Source organism: Betta splendens, chromosome 4 (assembly GCF_900634795.4).
Source record: "Betta splendens chromosome 4, fBetSpl5.4, whole genome shotgun sequence".
Taxonomy (NCBI): domain Eukaryota; kingdom Metazoa; phylum Chordata; class Actinopteri; order Anabantiformes; family Osphronemidae; genus Betta; species Betta splendens.
Genome location: NC_040884.2, coordinates 21125792 through 21139629, shown reverse-complemented (window position 1 = coordinate 21139629; position 13838 = coordinate 21125792). Strand labels below are relative to the sequence as shown.

Below are 13838 nucleotides of genomic sequence, written 5' to 3'. Positions count from 1 at the left end.
TGTTGCACCAAAGCAAAAACAAAACGAATAAAAAGAGATAAGAATGAAGTTTGCCTTGTGGCGCGGAATTATAAACGTAATGTTTTCCAGAGTAACGGACCGACAGGTGTCCGCCTCATCCCGAAGCTAATCAGCTTCTAAGTGACTGGAGCAGCTTATCGGTCAGTGCATCCAGGTCTAATATTGACAAAGATAACATCCTCCGCCTTTGTCTCTGATTAGATCGTATAGCATTAGTGTTCATCAACATGCCGGCCAGATTGTCGCGCACTTGTGTGTAAGTGTGTTAACATAGTAGCATAAATGAATCAAACAGCAGAAATTCTGAACTCAACTAATACACTTACTGTACAAATGAACTGATGGAATCATAAGGCAGTAAAAAAATCCTGCATTATTTCTGCTGCTGCTTTTTTTTAGTAACAGCTGAAGCCTGCATTTAGTTATTTTGGGGTAATTGATCTTTTTTTTTGTCTTTTACTATAATTGGATCATGACGTTTTTATTTCCCTCAGTTTGCGGATGTGGGCTTTCTGGATCAATGGGCTTCTCCAGGTGACCTGCACTGACCCCAGTCACCACTGACTGCAGCTTCAGTCTGGGATCGGATCACCTCTGCAGGGTGAGACTAGTCCAGCGGATGTTGTGCAGCGTGTGCGACCACTGCAGGGAAAATGCACGAATACTGTGCAAAGTCTAAGCTTAATCTTTAGCTTGGTCGTGACCATCACTCCATACAGTAGCTACAGTAACTGTGCACCAAATTGGAGGGAAGCTGCTCCTAAAGCCAGAGTTTCTTGGTTCCTACCTGTATAATCAGTCTGTGGACATAAACATCTACATGTAGACAAAAAACACATTTCCATCTTCATTGTACAGAAAACGATACCTGCATCGACTCGTGTTGAGATGAGAGCAGTAAAGTAAAGCATCTGCGTTCACACCAGTCACTTTAACTGCCTGAGGTCTACGCTAAATTTAGCTCCTCTATTTTTAGAGCATCACCCTCAATAAAGGCAACGAGAAGAAGCTGGTTTTCTGCTCATTTAGGCCAGCAAATAGCAAAAGGGTGGAATGTAGATATCCCTCATGGGTGTACTATAAATATCCAAACATCAGGGGCGCATCCTCTGGGGCCAGTGAATATGCCAATTTTCATAGCTATAGATTAATCATTGCTTTCTATTAATTAATCAGTTAATTATACAGGCCTTAAATTTATTATTAATATTCATTTAATGAAAAAAAACATGATGGACCAAAATGTATTTCAGCAATTAATCGGAAATAACCATGGACCAAAATTGCTGCTGTGAATCTGTACTTTAGCTTTGAGCTATTTTACAGTGTGGATGAGTCTGAAATCAGCCATTTTCGCATTTTGTCAATAATCACATCGTCGTTCACAAATGTTTTATCGTTTGAGTAAATGTCAGGTTTTACTGCCATCTGCACGTATTGAATGCATGCTGGGAACTGCCTCTCCCTGTCCTTTCTCTTTGACTGCACCATCCATCCATCTGTCCTCCTGTTTGTATCTACATTTTCTCCCTTCCTCCCTGCGAGAGCGCTCTCTCTCTCTCTCTCTCTCTCTCTCTCTCGCTCTCTCTCTCTCTCTCTCTCTCTCTCTCCCTGCGTCTCATCCTCTTGTTAGAGCTTCTGAATTATTTAGCATCAGACAGTGCGCTCTGCTGCTGAGATAGAGAGAGAGGGGGTGGGGAGGGAGGAAGGAAGGAAAGGATGGAGAGAGAAGGGGAAGTATGGAGGTGTCCGACGCTGCAGGAAGTTGTGAGTCAGCAAGGAGAGAAAAAACCAGTGGGAGGGAGGACGGAGAGGATTTATAGTTAGCTTTAGGTGATACAACGGGAGCAGGGCGTCAAACGCCTCGCTGTGCGCTCGTGTGTGTGTGTGTGTGTGCATGCGTCTATCGATTGAGCAGCGAAGGTCATGGAGCTGAGAGCAGATTAGCAGCCTAGACTCAGAGACAGGGGAGCAGGGCGTCACAGCTAACGCCTCCTCTGAATAGACACATACAACAGAGCCAGAGGAAGAAAGGAGCGAGACGTTTGAAGGACGCCAGGAGCCGCTAGAATATGGGCGAGAGCTATATGTACCAGCGACTCCCCTACGACAGAGCGGAGGAGGAGGGGGAGGAGGAGGAGGACGGGAGAGGCGGCAGCGTCAGAGAAAGTGTCGAGGGACAAATGGTAAAGTATGAATATGCAGCCGCGGCTCATGTCTGTGCGGCCGCGTGTTTGTGTTCGCTGGTTCGCTCGTGTAGGATGTGAGGAGGCAGGTGTGTTTGTGTTCACATCTGCACCGCGCTGCTTCTGTAAACGGCTGCGGCTGTAGATTCGAGCATAACCAGACCGGCAGCAACACTAAATCTGCTGATACCGAGTCATTGCAGTTCATGTGTTGGAAGCAACAGAAATAGAAAAATGTAAATGTGCCTCTTATGAGCCACAAGTGGTGACGGCTGCAGACCGGGGCTACGACAGGCACCACAAAGGGCCCAGAGCAACGGGACGGAGGCCTGGCAGTCTCAGATCCAGCTTCTCCTCTCTGGTCTGAACTGTGGTTCTGTCACGGCCTTGTTTGAACTGGTGACAGGTGGCTGATGGGCCGCCCCCGCCGTGTGTGCAGATGCAGTGCGAGGAGGGGAGCGAGTGGCTGCTGGAGCTGCTGACAGATGTGCAGCTGCAGCAGTACTTCCTGCGGATCCGCGACGAGCTCAACGTCACCAGACTGTCCCACTTCGACTACGTCAAAAATGAGGACCTGGAGAAGATCGGCATGGGCCGGCCAGGTGCAGTACGCCACGCCGCCCGCGGTGTGCTGGAGGGGTGAGCTGCTCTCACTGTTGCTGGTTGCTTTGGTTCAGGTCAAAGGAGGCTGTGGGAGGCGGTCAAGAGGAGGAGAGCCCTTTATAAACGCAAGTCCTGGATGAGCAAGGTGCCGTAGCACAACATCCTGCAGTCGTTAAAGAGGGAAGGGCCGCCCCGTCATCTGCCGTTCTGCTTGTTGGGCTGCAGGTTTTCCCCGTGAAGCGACCGGACTCCGACCCCCAGCAGCCCCCTCCCCAGGGGGCGTCGTGCAAACAGGCCCCGACCAACAGCGAGGCGGGAGCGTCCCTCACCTGCCTGATCCGCGAGACGGAGCTGCAGCTGTTCGAGCGGCTGGGCGACGGCACCTTCGGGGTGGTTCGGAGGGGAGAGTGGACCGGACCCAACGGCAGAGTGGTGAGCGGCGCCGGCTTCGCTGTGAGTTTGGCCGTTACCACGGCGTCATCCCTCCCTCTCTGCTCGCAGCTGTCGGTGGCGGTGAAGTGTCTGAAGGCAGGCGTGTTGGACTCGGACGGTCTGGATGATTTCATCAGAGAGGTGAACGCCATGCACTCGCTGAGCCACCAGAACCTCATTCGCCTCTATGGCATCGTGCTGACGCAGCCGATGAAGATGGTAAATCACACACACACACACATAATCACACATGTTCTATGGCAGAGTCTCCTACTCAGGCATGTGTTTGTGTGCAGGTGACTGAGCTGGCCCCTTTGGGCTCCCTGTTGGATCGCCTCCGTAAGCGCCAGGGCCACATCCTCATCTCCTTCCTGTGTAACTACGCTGTTCAGGTCAGTCACTGCACTGAACAAGTCCAAACTCTTTCCTTTAATTGCGTCACTTTGTTAAATATTTCATCAGCCCTTTGGCGCAGAGCCCAGACTGGGGCCACGCCCTCTTTCATGCTCATCCTCTTTGTTGTTGTTGATCAGGTGGCCTGTGGCATGGCCTACCTGGAGCAGAGGCGCTTCCTCCACAGAGACCTGGCTGCTCGTAACGTTCTACTCTCCACCAACGAAACGGTGAAGATCGGAGACTTTGGGCTGATGCGGGCGCTGCCGACACACACTGATCAGTACATCATGGAGGAAGGTCACAAAATCCCTTTCCCCTGGTGAGGAGATGGGCGCCCTGGCTGTGGTTAACTAGTGGTTCCGGTTCTGTCTCACCGGGCCTTTCCGCCCTCGTCTCCCTGCAGGTGTGCCCCGGAGTCGCTGAAGTCTCGCTCCTTCTCTCACGCGTCTGACACCTGGATGTTTGGGGTCACGCTGTGGGAGATGTTCACCCACGGACAGGAGCCGTGGCCGGGCCTAAACGGGAGCCAGGCGAGTGCCGCCCCACGCACAGCATTCGCGTCTGCAAAAAGCATGCACCAGTTGCACGTATGAGCTTATCCACGTGTTTGTACTGTAGATCCTCCACAAGGTGGACGTGGAGGCCGAGAGGCTGTGCAAACCCGACGACTGCCCTCAGGATATCTACAACGTCATGCTGCAGTGCTGGAGCCCCAAACCTGAGGACAGGCCCACCTTCATCGCCCTCAGAGATTTCCTGCTGGAGGTAGTGGCCTGCGCATCCCAACCCTCTCAGCAAACGTGTGCATGAGAGAGATTCTTAGGGCTTTACGCATGTGTGTGTGTGTGCTCTGTAGACCATGCCCACGGATATGAGGGCCCTGCAGGACTTTGAGGAGGAAGACAAGCTCCAGATTAAAATGAACGACGTCATCACCATCATAGAGGGAAGGTCAGTGTCTGTGGAACCGGGCTTGCTGAGTCAGCAGCATTGCAGAGGATCCCTACAGAAGACATAAGCTCATCTGTTAACACTGAATTCTCTGCATTCCAGCAAATTACTCAAATTACCTTAATTGCTGTCTCATTATAGAAATGTTGTAGACAATCACAGGCCTGTTTTATGAAAGCGCAGTCATGTGACATGTGAGAGTGAAGCATCTCATTGCATTGCAGGGCTGAGCATTACTGGTGGCGAGGTCAGAACCGGAGAACGCTGCGCGTCGGTCAGTTTCCCCGTCACGTGGTCACTTCAGTCGCCGGCCTGTCTGCCCACGACATCAGCCGACCGCTCAAGCACTCGTTCATCCACACTGGGCACGGAGACACGGACCCTCACAGGAGCTGGGGATACGCAGACCGCATAGACAGGTTCATGAGACTCCCACTAATGCATCCTGCCTGAAACCAAAGCAAGACAGTTTCCCTGTGCAGTTTCATTGCTTGCCCACTGGGGCGCAGCATTGCACCACCATTTTCTAGTGCACTCACAGTGATTGTGATGTTTAGTCTTCATGCTCTTATAAGCTGCACTGACTGATCCTGCTTTTCCTCTCTTCTCCAGTTTGTATCTGGGGAACCCCATGGACCCACCTGATGTCCTTGGAATGGACTCGGGCATATCCAGGCCAACAAAACTCCCCAACCGTGCCAAGAGTAAGTTCATCACTGTTTGATAAACAGTGAACAATGTTAAATTGGTTACAATGGAGAAAACTCAAGGTCATGAACTCTCTTTCCCAGAGCAACCTCCCCCTCGTCCTCCTCAGCCAGCTGTTCTGTTGAAAAGTAAGTTTCTCTCTCTCGCGCTGTTCGAACCTTTAAACCTCAGCTACTGTTTCTTCACTTGCGTGTGTACACATGTGCCTAGAGCCGTTCTACGACTCTGTAATGGACGACTACGACGATGACGACGACGCCAGCACTTCGTCGGGGCTGAAGAGGCTGGGGGTGTCCCTCGGTCTGAAGCTCCGGCCGTGGGAGGGGTCCGGCGTGCGCTCGGCCAAAAGCGAGGTGTCCCTCATCGACTTCACCGACGACAGCTTCAGCTCGACTACGCCCTCCCCGCTCACCGAGACACAGCAGCCAGACGAGGACACACTGAAGGTATCTGTCCCAATACAGAGCTCTGACCTGTTTGCTTCTGGCTAACAGCTGATACTACATCCACCTGATTGCAATAATGAACCCCTGTCATTACATTTGATTCCTAGGACACTCCCTCCATCCTGGATTGGCCTCTTCCACAGCCAGCTTATGATGAGGTCACCACGGAGCTTGAGGAGCAGTCAGAGGACCAGGAGGTGCACTCCATCAATAAGGGATTCGCTGAAGACACTGTGGCCACGTGTGGGGCCGGCATGGCGGGCAGGAGCGAGTCACAATCGGCTGACCTCTTTCAAGAGCTGCAGAGAGAAGTACAAAGCCAACAGATACATAGGTGAAGATGTTTATTGGCAGCTGAGCTTACATCAGTTCTTCCTGTGAATGCAGGTGATGGTGAAGCTGCAGGTACCCATGGCAACCGGGCGTTCCCTCCCCTCCTCTCCCCTCCCTATGCCTCTGGCTCCCCTGGGCCCCCATCGACAGATTTGTCTGCCTCCTCCCTCCCCCTCCTCTACGTCCACCTCCTCCTTCGCCTCCTGCTTCGAGGACCGGCCCGTGCTGCCCCCCCGCAGCCCCGTTCCCCCGCTGCGACCCTCCAAACACAACCTCTCCACCCGCAGCAGCCACCCGCAGGCTCGCTCCAGCTCCATCTCTCTGGGCAACGAGGAGGACACGCCTCCCCAAATCCCACCGAGAGACCATGCCTTTTCTCAGCCGGGGTCCCGCTCTTCCTCTCCCCTCCCGCTGGTGCCACCGCTTTCCTCCTCACCCGTGGCTCTGCCTCCTCCGCCCCTCTCTGTCTCCCCGCGCAGGGCATCCGGCCTCCTGGGTCCCCTCCTGTCTTCCTCCTCCTCTTCCTCAGCTCAAGCACCATGCTACCCTTCACGTCTGTCAGCTCCCGGGTCCACCTACTCGTCCACCTCCTTACTGGATCCTTTGACCTTTCGTGAGGGACGTGGCCTCTCCTCAATGACGGACAGCTCTCAGAGCTCTGCTCCTGCCCCGCTCCCGGAGAGACCAGCTTTCCTAGAAAGGTGTGTTTCTGATAAAACATTGTTTCTCCTGTTTAACGTGCAGTAGCTCAGAGGAGAGTTCTTTCAAACCTTAAGACCATAACCATGATGAAATACCCTACATAAACATACAGTGCTGCTTTATGCAATCAAAATCTTTAATTATTTATTTTACTTACAAAGGCGATAATCAGTGTCTCAAAACAGAACAGATGCCTGAGAGAAAGCATCACTCAGTTAATACTAAGAAGCTGTTTGACTGCTTGTCAAGTGTTTCCCTTAGGCAACACAAGGTGTTTTGTTTATGCAGATTTAACCCACTTCCATTAATTGGTTTGTTTTGTTCACAGTCTGGCTGTGACTTTACTGGTACTTAAGTTTATCGTCATCTCTCGTTTATCTGCAAGAGAAAATAATTTTGTTTGAGGTTGGTTTGAGGTTTTCTGTGTTTATTTCGTGGGAGTCACAGCACATGATTCAATTAACCTCGTCTTATCACAGCACAAGTACAAACGAATAGACATAATAATAAAAAATAATAATAAACAAATAATTGGAAGCAGATATTTTGTGCTGCCACTAAACTGAGACCAAAATTGAGATGAATACAAGTTTTAACTTTTGCTTCAAGTGTAACATTTTGTAATATGTCAATATATTTTTGATATTTCCACATATTATTATCCACATAATATTATTATTAAAAAAAACATTGTTTTTAAGCTTACGTTTTAAAGTTCATCCTTGACCTTCCAGCATTTACTGTAGTGAACTTACAGTAACTCTGGCAGTAGATGAATACATTCAATACATTATCCTCCTGAGTGATTTGTTCTTGTCCTCTGTGGAGGACGCGTCTCGCTTCTGCATTTCATCAAGTGCTTGCAGAGGTGAAAGTAAACTACTGTGAAGCGCTTTATGCTGTTCCTATTTAAAAGTGTGATGTGCAGGTTTCACTGGGTTACTGCTGCTGATGGACACTGGCCAAAAGAGTCAAAAGAGTCAAATTGTGGAATTTTGCATTTTTCCTGGATGATAGATATAATAGGACATGGGCATATATATTATATATGGATAGTAACATTATTGTCATAACATAAGTCAAGCTTTTATTGAATAAACCTGAAAGCTAGGCTGTGTGTGTTTTGCTCAGATATGGAGCGGCCAACATGGCTACAGTCAAACCCATGATGCAGCAGCAGCAGCTGGGTGAGGCTAAACCAAACTCCTCCTACAACAACAACAATGGGCGAACTGCAACTCCCAGCATGCAACATGATCATTGCATCGCGCAGGTGTGTGAAAGAAGAAAACATTCGTTTTTATACATTTCATTCGCAATGTGTTTTCTGAAATACATGCAGTAAAGAATGTGGCACGATTGACAGGTCCAAGGGGCAGTGCATGGTGTTACCCTGGAGGAGTGTCGTGCTGCTCTGGAGACCCACAACTTTAGCATCCCTCAGGCCATAAAACACTTGAAGGTACCTTTACACATCTTTCTACATACATTTTTATTTGTGTTTGTCCCTTTACACTGTCCTCCCTGTCTGGCTTGCAGGTGGAGCAGTTGTTTCGCTTGGGGCTAAGATCTAGAGCCGAGTGCGAGGAGCTTCTGCAGAGCTGCCAGTGGAAGCTTGAGCAGGCCAGCACGGTGATGCTGGACACATATGGACCACATCGACACAGGTGAACACAGAGCGTCCAGGCCTTACAGTCAGATGTGGTGTTCCTCAAGGTCCAATATTGGGTCCTTTTTAACTTTAATTTCTCGTTTAATGGTCTTCTACGATTAGTATTGTTAGTTTTAGTAGGAACGGTATACATCATAAATCCTCTCTCCACTGTCTTTCAGGAAGTGACATCAAGGCGAAGCACTGGGAGGCAGTAACTCAACAATGACCTAGTTTCCTTCTCAGTAGAGGACCACACCAATGAAAGGACCCAATGCACAGTGCTGCTTTTAGTGAATGGAGAAACTTTAAGGCAGTGCCTCACTTTGTACTGTGAATACCTGCTACTACCTGTCACACACATGCATGCTCCTCATTAGTTAACAGAGCAGCCTGTTGAACGACTCATATACTTGAACTGTTGCTATTTATTGTTTTGGAGCTGATAACTACTGTTGAAGTTTACCAGGTGAAGGTTTGGGGTTTGTTGGGAATGTGAGCATGTTAATAAGCGATATAAAATCAGGGACGTTTCATCTAACGCCACAGTCTGGTGCTGTATTCTATGTAGCACTTTACCAATTGTGTCGACACACAAACATACTTTTGTTAACTGCGGGTCAGAAGTGGACAAAGTATATATCTATTGTGCATTAATGCTTTCTAGGCTTTGTACACATTGTGTGGCGTGAAGTAGGTGTGAAGATGCCAAACCAGACACCTGACATCATCTGTCTCATAAATACAGGGTATTAGTTAGATCTCAGCAGATTAGACCTTTAATTTATGCTAAGTAATACTCACTTACTATGAAAATTACTGGTGTATGATGATCACAAACACGCTGACGAGCATAATTGATGTTCACCTGAATAATTTGGCTTCTGCTTGGTGTGAGTGTGTGCATGTGGGCTTCATGTGGGTGCTGCAGGTGGTGCTCGCTGAGCCAGTCAAGCTGCTCGCGCTTATGGTTCAGTGTGTTCGAGCACAGACCTGCTTGTGTTTACAACATGTGTCATTCAGTGGCTCAGCTGTACAGGAAGTTACACTTTGATGTGACACTATCTGCGCTATTCTGTATATTTAGACCAGCTTCTAAACGTAAAGGGCCGATATGGCCTCCAATGTTTTATAATAAAGTGAAGTATAAGTCATTCACTTTACAAAACTGCTGGAATAATGTGTTTTTTTCATAAATGTGTTGAGTACATTTACATTATTTATTATTATAATCACTATAGTTAAAATATTTTAATATCTAATTATTTTTACATTTTGCTTTTTCTAATCCCAATTACTTCAACCTGTTTTGAAGCTGTACTTTTCATGTTTTTCAAGTTTTAGACACATCCTTGAAAAATCATTAACAGTGAGCTCAGGCAGCTGTAACAAAATTAATTTAATTGTCACATTTTCATTGGTATTTTCGGGGGGAAGCAAGTTCATGGAATGTGCTAACAGCCCGAAGCAGAGCGACAAGTTCACACAGTGAAGCCGTTTTTCCTCTAATGGAAGACTTGTCTTTGCTTCCTCTGGGATCAAGTCTGTGACCTTTTCCATTATGGGACTGCCGAGCCACCACACACCTCCCATCCCCATTCCCTGTCTCACTGGCTCCTAAATTGATCGCAGCTGCAGTGCATTCTGGGCCAACTGTTCATTGTGATCCCTGGACAGCTCGGTTCAAAATGATTGTAATTGTGGCTGGAGCCAAAACTCTCATTTTACTCCAACAGTCTATATGATTTATTCCCTTAACTGAAGTTAGAAGATTAAAATCACGGAGGTGAAATTTATGGGGTTTGTCGATGAACAACAACATTGTGGAAGTAAAATTAATGCATCCTCTACAGAAACGTGCAGGAGCATAAGCGTGTACTAAGGGAGCATCCACTGAGCTGCTGGAGTGGGCATTGATTCTCCTCCGACCTGTCAGACATCCATCTCAGCTTCAGTCTGCAGCGGCCAGTCAACAATCAGCTGGATGCTGGAGATTGACCACCGACTCACCTGCCTCTTTTCTTCGTAGCACATTGATCAGTCGCTCGCTGGATCGAAACAGCCGTGCGTTGTATGGATTTGCTAATTAAACCACACACTCATAACTCCCCCTGTCTCTTCATATGTTTCTTTATATGGAAGCTCAATACAAACACTCCAAGCTGCACAACAGTCAATCTCAGAGACTAGTATTTTAATCAGTGCAGCAGCCAGAGCGCTTGATTGACCTTTTCTCCCCACAATGTCTGATTGCGTCGAGCGATGCAGACATTTTTGCTATCATTTAAAAAAAAGTTGACAAATCGATCAGGAAAGAAACTTCTGTTTAATATGTTTGAAAAAACATTTTTCTGTGATCATGTTTTGGAAGCAGAAAAGGGGAGAAGTGATTATCAGTTCTATGAATGGCATCCATGCAAGCAGGTGGCTGATAAATAGGTGACCCACAAAGCCTGGCTGGGATTTGTCAGGTGTTGAGTTCACAAGCAGCCGTAGTGGTGCAGCTTTGTTCCAGCACAGTCATCGTTCTTAATGATGGAACTGTTTGGCCCTACAGTCTAGTGTTATGAGCAGGTCTCAGTCCACTGCATTGATCAGGTGCATCCACACATTTATCAAAGTCCTAACAAAGACTTTTTTTCCAAGGGCCCTGTCTGACCTGAAGGCTTCGAATGGGTCGACCTGGATTTATATTTTGCTAGACTGACACATTTATGTTCTCTATAATGTTGTCTTTCCTTGCTGGTTATTTATAGAAGGTGGGTGTTTGAACATCTCTGAATGAATTGAATGTGAATTAGTTCTCTAAAGCCTCTATAAATTGTTCCCAAGTGGAAGTCTGAGCTGACGTCCTCCTCCTTTCTCTTGTCTCTTGTCTGTTCTCTGCTCTTGGGTAGAATCCAGTCCATCACATTAATGTCCAGAGACCAGCGCTGGTTATGCTGACACCACAGGTTTCAGTGACGCAGATTTGAACCTGAGACGCCGTCCTTCTCTGATGGTTCCTGAGCTGCTGTGCGTTGTTGTTGACTTGGAGGGCAAACAAATTGGACGCCCGCCTGGGACTGTAATGGCTGCTGCTGAAGGGTCTGCACCTAAGCCACTGCCCTGAGTCTGAGGATACAGTACATAAAGGCCCCTTTTAGGGTTTGCAGCGGTTTTAGAGCAGAAGCCATTAGTAAGTCAACACATCACGACAACGCATTTGTAAAAGCTTTCCAGGGCTCTAAAAAGTGAGGTTTGTATAGAAAAGGAGCTGCAAATATTATTTACAGCTTAATTCCTTGCCTGACATGATTTTCCATTCCCTTTCTGCCATCTGCTGCTTTCGGGTGAAGCCCATTAGCACCCTAACTTTAAGAGCTTCAACCCTGTCATTCTAATTTGAGGATGTCTCCTTCTCTTCAGCGCCAGCAGCGGTTGTGTGTCAGAAATCGGCGCATCACAGTGGGGTTTGATTTAATATGATCAGATTTGATTGGAAAATGAAATGAAGCCGTCGGATAATCATATGAATACTTGAAGACAAAGAGAGGGAGGAAAAATGGAGGCACCCAGGCACAATCAAAGGGACTCGAATTGATTGTGTCAAACCAAGAGGAAAACGCGTTCTCCCTGTGGAGCGGTAAAAGGAGCGCAGGGCAGCAGAGAGGCTGGAGCTGCAAAGGAGGAAAGTAAAAGGGCAAAGCTCAGGCCAAATACTGGATCACAGACGCTGTGACGGACGGGCAGCGACACTGTGAAATCACCGAGAGCTTGAGTCCTAATTTAGGCTTAATTATGCCAACTTTGCTTGGAGGGGAATTACCCACAGTTGTTTGAAAGAACCCTACAAATTCAAAACATGGAGTAAGTAAACACTATACTGTATGTGAGCTACTCTGGTAATTTAATAAATCACCCTATAACTGGTGGTTAATTCCCATTGTTATGCCCCATAAACTAAAAAGAGACCAGCCAGGACATGACTCTCTCTTATAATAATACTTCACTTTAGACGTTCTTGAGTAAGTCTGGTCTTGTCTGTTATTTTGAGGCTTTATTCATCTTTATCTAAAGTTCAAAGTGACATGAAAGTCAGGTCAAGTGTCTTCGTGGACGAGTCCTCAGTTGTTGATGGCTTCCATGGTTTGTAAGTGCAGATACAGAACAGAACCACGGTGGAAGAAGAAAGCTGGACATGGGGATTATGTGAAGAAAGGGACTCGTAGTTCTGCAGCTTATTATTAATTGTGTGCCAAGGGGCAAAAACGGCCTGAAGTCCTTATTAATTTCTGCCCCTGATATTAACCCCTACTTTAATTTAATGAACGTTAATTGAACGTTTTTTGGTCGTCCACATTCATTCACGTAAACATATTCAGAGCAACTAACCCAATTTTGCTGCATCAATAATGAATCACACTTCTTGGTGCCAGGTGCAGCACGCGTTCACTTTCCTAGAGGAGTCTGGGCCTCGATGGGTCCGATGGTTTCTCCCCTCGGTCTTTCCAGCAGACAGTTGTCTGAGTGAGGCCCTTCCAGCAGAAGAGTCGCATGGGGACGGTCTGGGGAAGCAATTCATCCTCGTTTACGGTCGCTGCAGTGCGATAAATCCCATTTCTAACTTCTGTTTCGGCCCTTTCCACAGAAAGCATTCATCCTCGTTCGCCTTTTGTAAACGCCGCACCACATTTTACCCAGCGAGCACTGGACACCGGCGCTGCCTTTTTCCTCCTCGGCCCTTTTGTCATCACATGCCAACACTCGCCAGAGGTCAACGCGTCACCTGGCGGCCCGGAGACCGGGGGCTGGACCGCGGGCCCGTCTCCGTGCTGGGACATGGGGCTAATGGTGCGGATAAATGGATACTGATGCTTTATCCAGCTCGGCCAGTCACTCGCACTCAAACAAGTCCCGTGGCGAAGCAGGATGAACCTGAGGAGGACGTGAAGGAGGCGCAAATAGGCACCGCTCCCTTTCATCTCCCTCTGTCTTGTTTAGTGGGAATTAATCAAAAAGGGCTTTGATTGAAGGGTATTTTGTTCACCCCTGTGTCTCCCCTCGCTTCCCTTTCTCTGCTCTCCTGTTCAAACATCAAATTATTGGCGGGACAACAAGAAAATCATCCAGACAGAAAAGCAAAAGCGTGTCTTTTTGATCTCTCTGATGAAAATGTGTTTGGTTTCATGCTGGGATGGTTTGAGACCACAGGATCTATACCCCAAGGAGCTGCTGGGTGTATGTTTTGATTTTACCATGAGTGAGTAATAAATGAATGTTCACCATATGGAAAAACAAACACTGAGGTTGTTGTTTTGGCTTCATCCCTGCCTGATGATCCAAACGTTGCTCCCTTGATTTCGCTATTTGTTTGTGCAGATCTTTGATTTGCCTTTAAACAAAGTTTGTAATGGAAAATCCTCCATT

At 47.7% G+C, this 13838-nt stretch overlaps 1 protein-coding gene across 1 annotated transcript; it reads left to right on the top strand.

Annotated features, from left to right (window-relative positions):
• The first annotated feature begins 649 nt into the window (after positions 1–649).
• On the top strand, positions 650–8942 carry tnk2a (tyrosine kinase, non-receptor, 2a). The gene is made up of 20 exons (XM_029147097.3): positions 650–2207; positions 2647–2809; positions 2885–2955; positions 3036–3242; positions 3312–3461; positions 3539–3634; positions 3776–3957; positions 4042–4168; positions 4257–4403; positions 4495–4589; positions 4814–5008; positions 5202–5293; positions 5381–5425; positions 5508–5743; positions 5851–6054; positions 6131–6777; positions 7910–8051; positions 8145–8240; positions 8318–8445; positions 8612–8942. Exons 1-20 carry the CDS (start codon positions 2094–2096, stop codon positions 8616–8618), a joined length of 3144 nt encoding a protein of 1047 aa, XP_029002930.1. The 5' UTR covers positions 650–2093; the 3' UTR covers positions 8619–8942.
• Positions 8943–13838: the final 4896 nt, after the last annotated feature.

Excerpts from the sequence above, each read along its gene's own strand:
- tnk2a (XM_029147097.3), top strand. The coding sequence starts at position 2,094 with ATGGGCGAGAGCTATATGTACCAGCGACTCCCCTACGACAGAGCGGAG. Across the intron at positions 2,208-2,646 it reads AAAGTGTCGAGGGACAAATG|ATGCAGTGCGAGGAGGGGAG; the intron begins GTAAAGTATGAA and ends CCGTGTGTGCAG. Across the intron at positions 3,635-3,775 it reads TGTGTAACTACGCTGTTCAG|GTGGCCTGTGGCATGGCCTA; the intron begins GTCAGTCACTGC and ends GTTGTTGATCAG.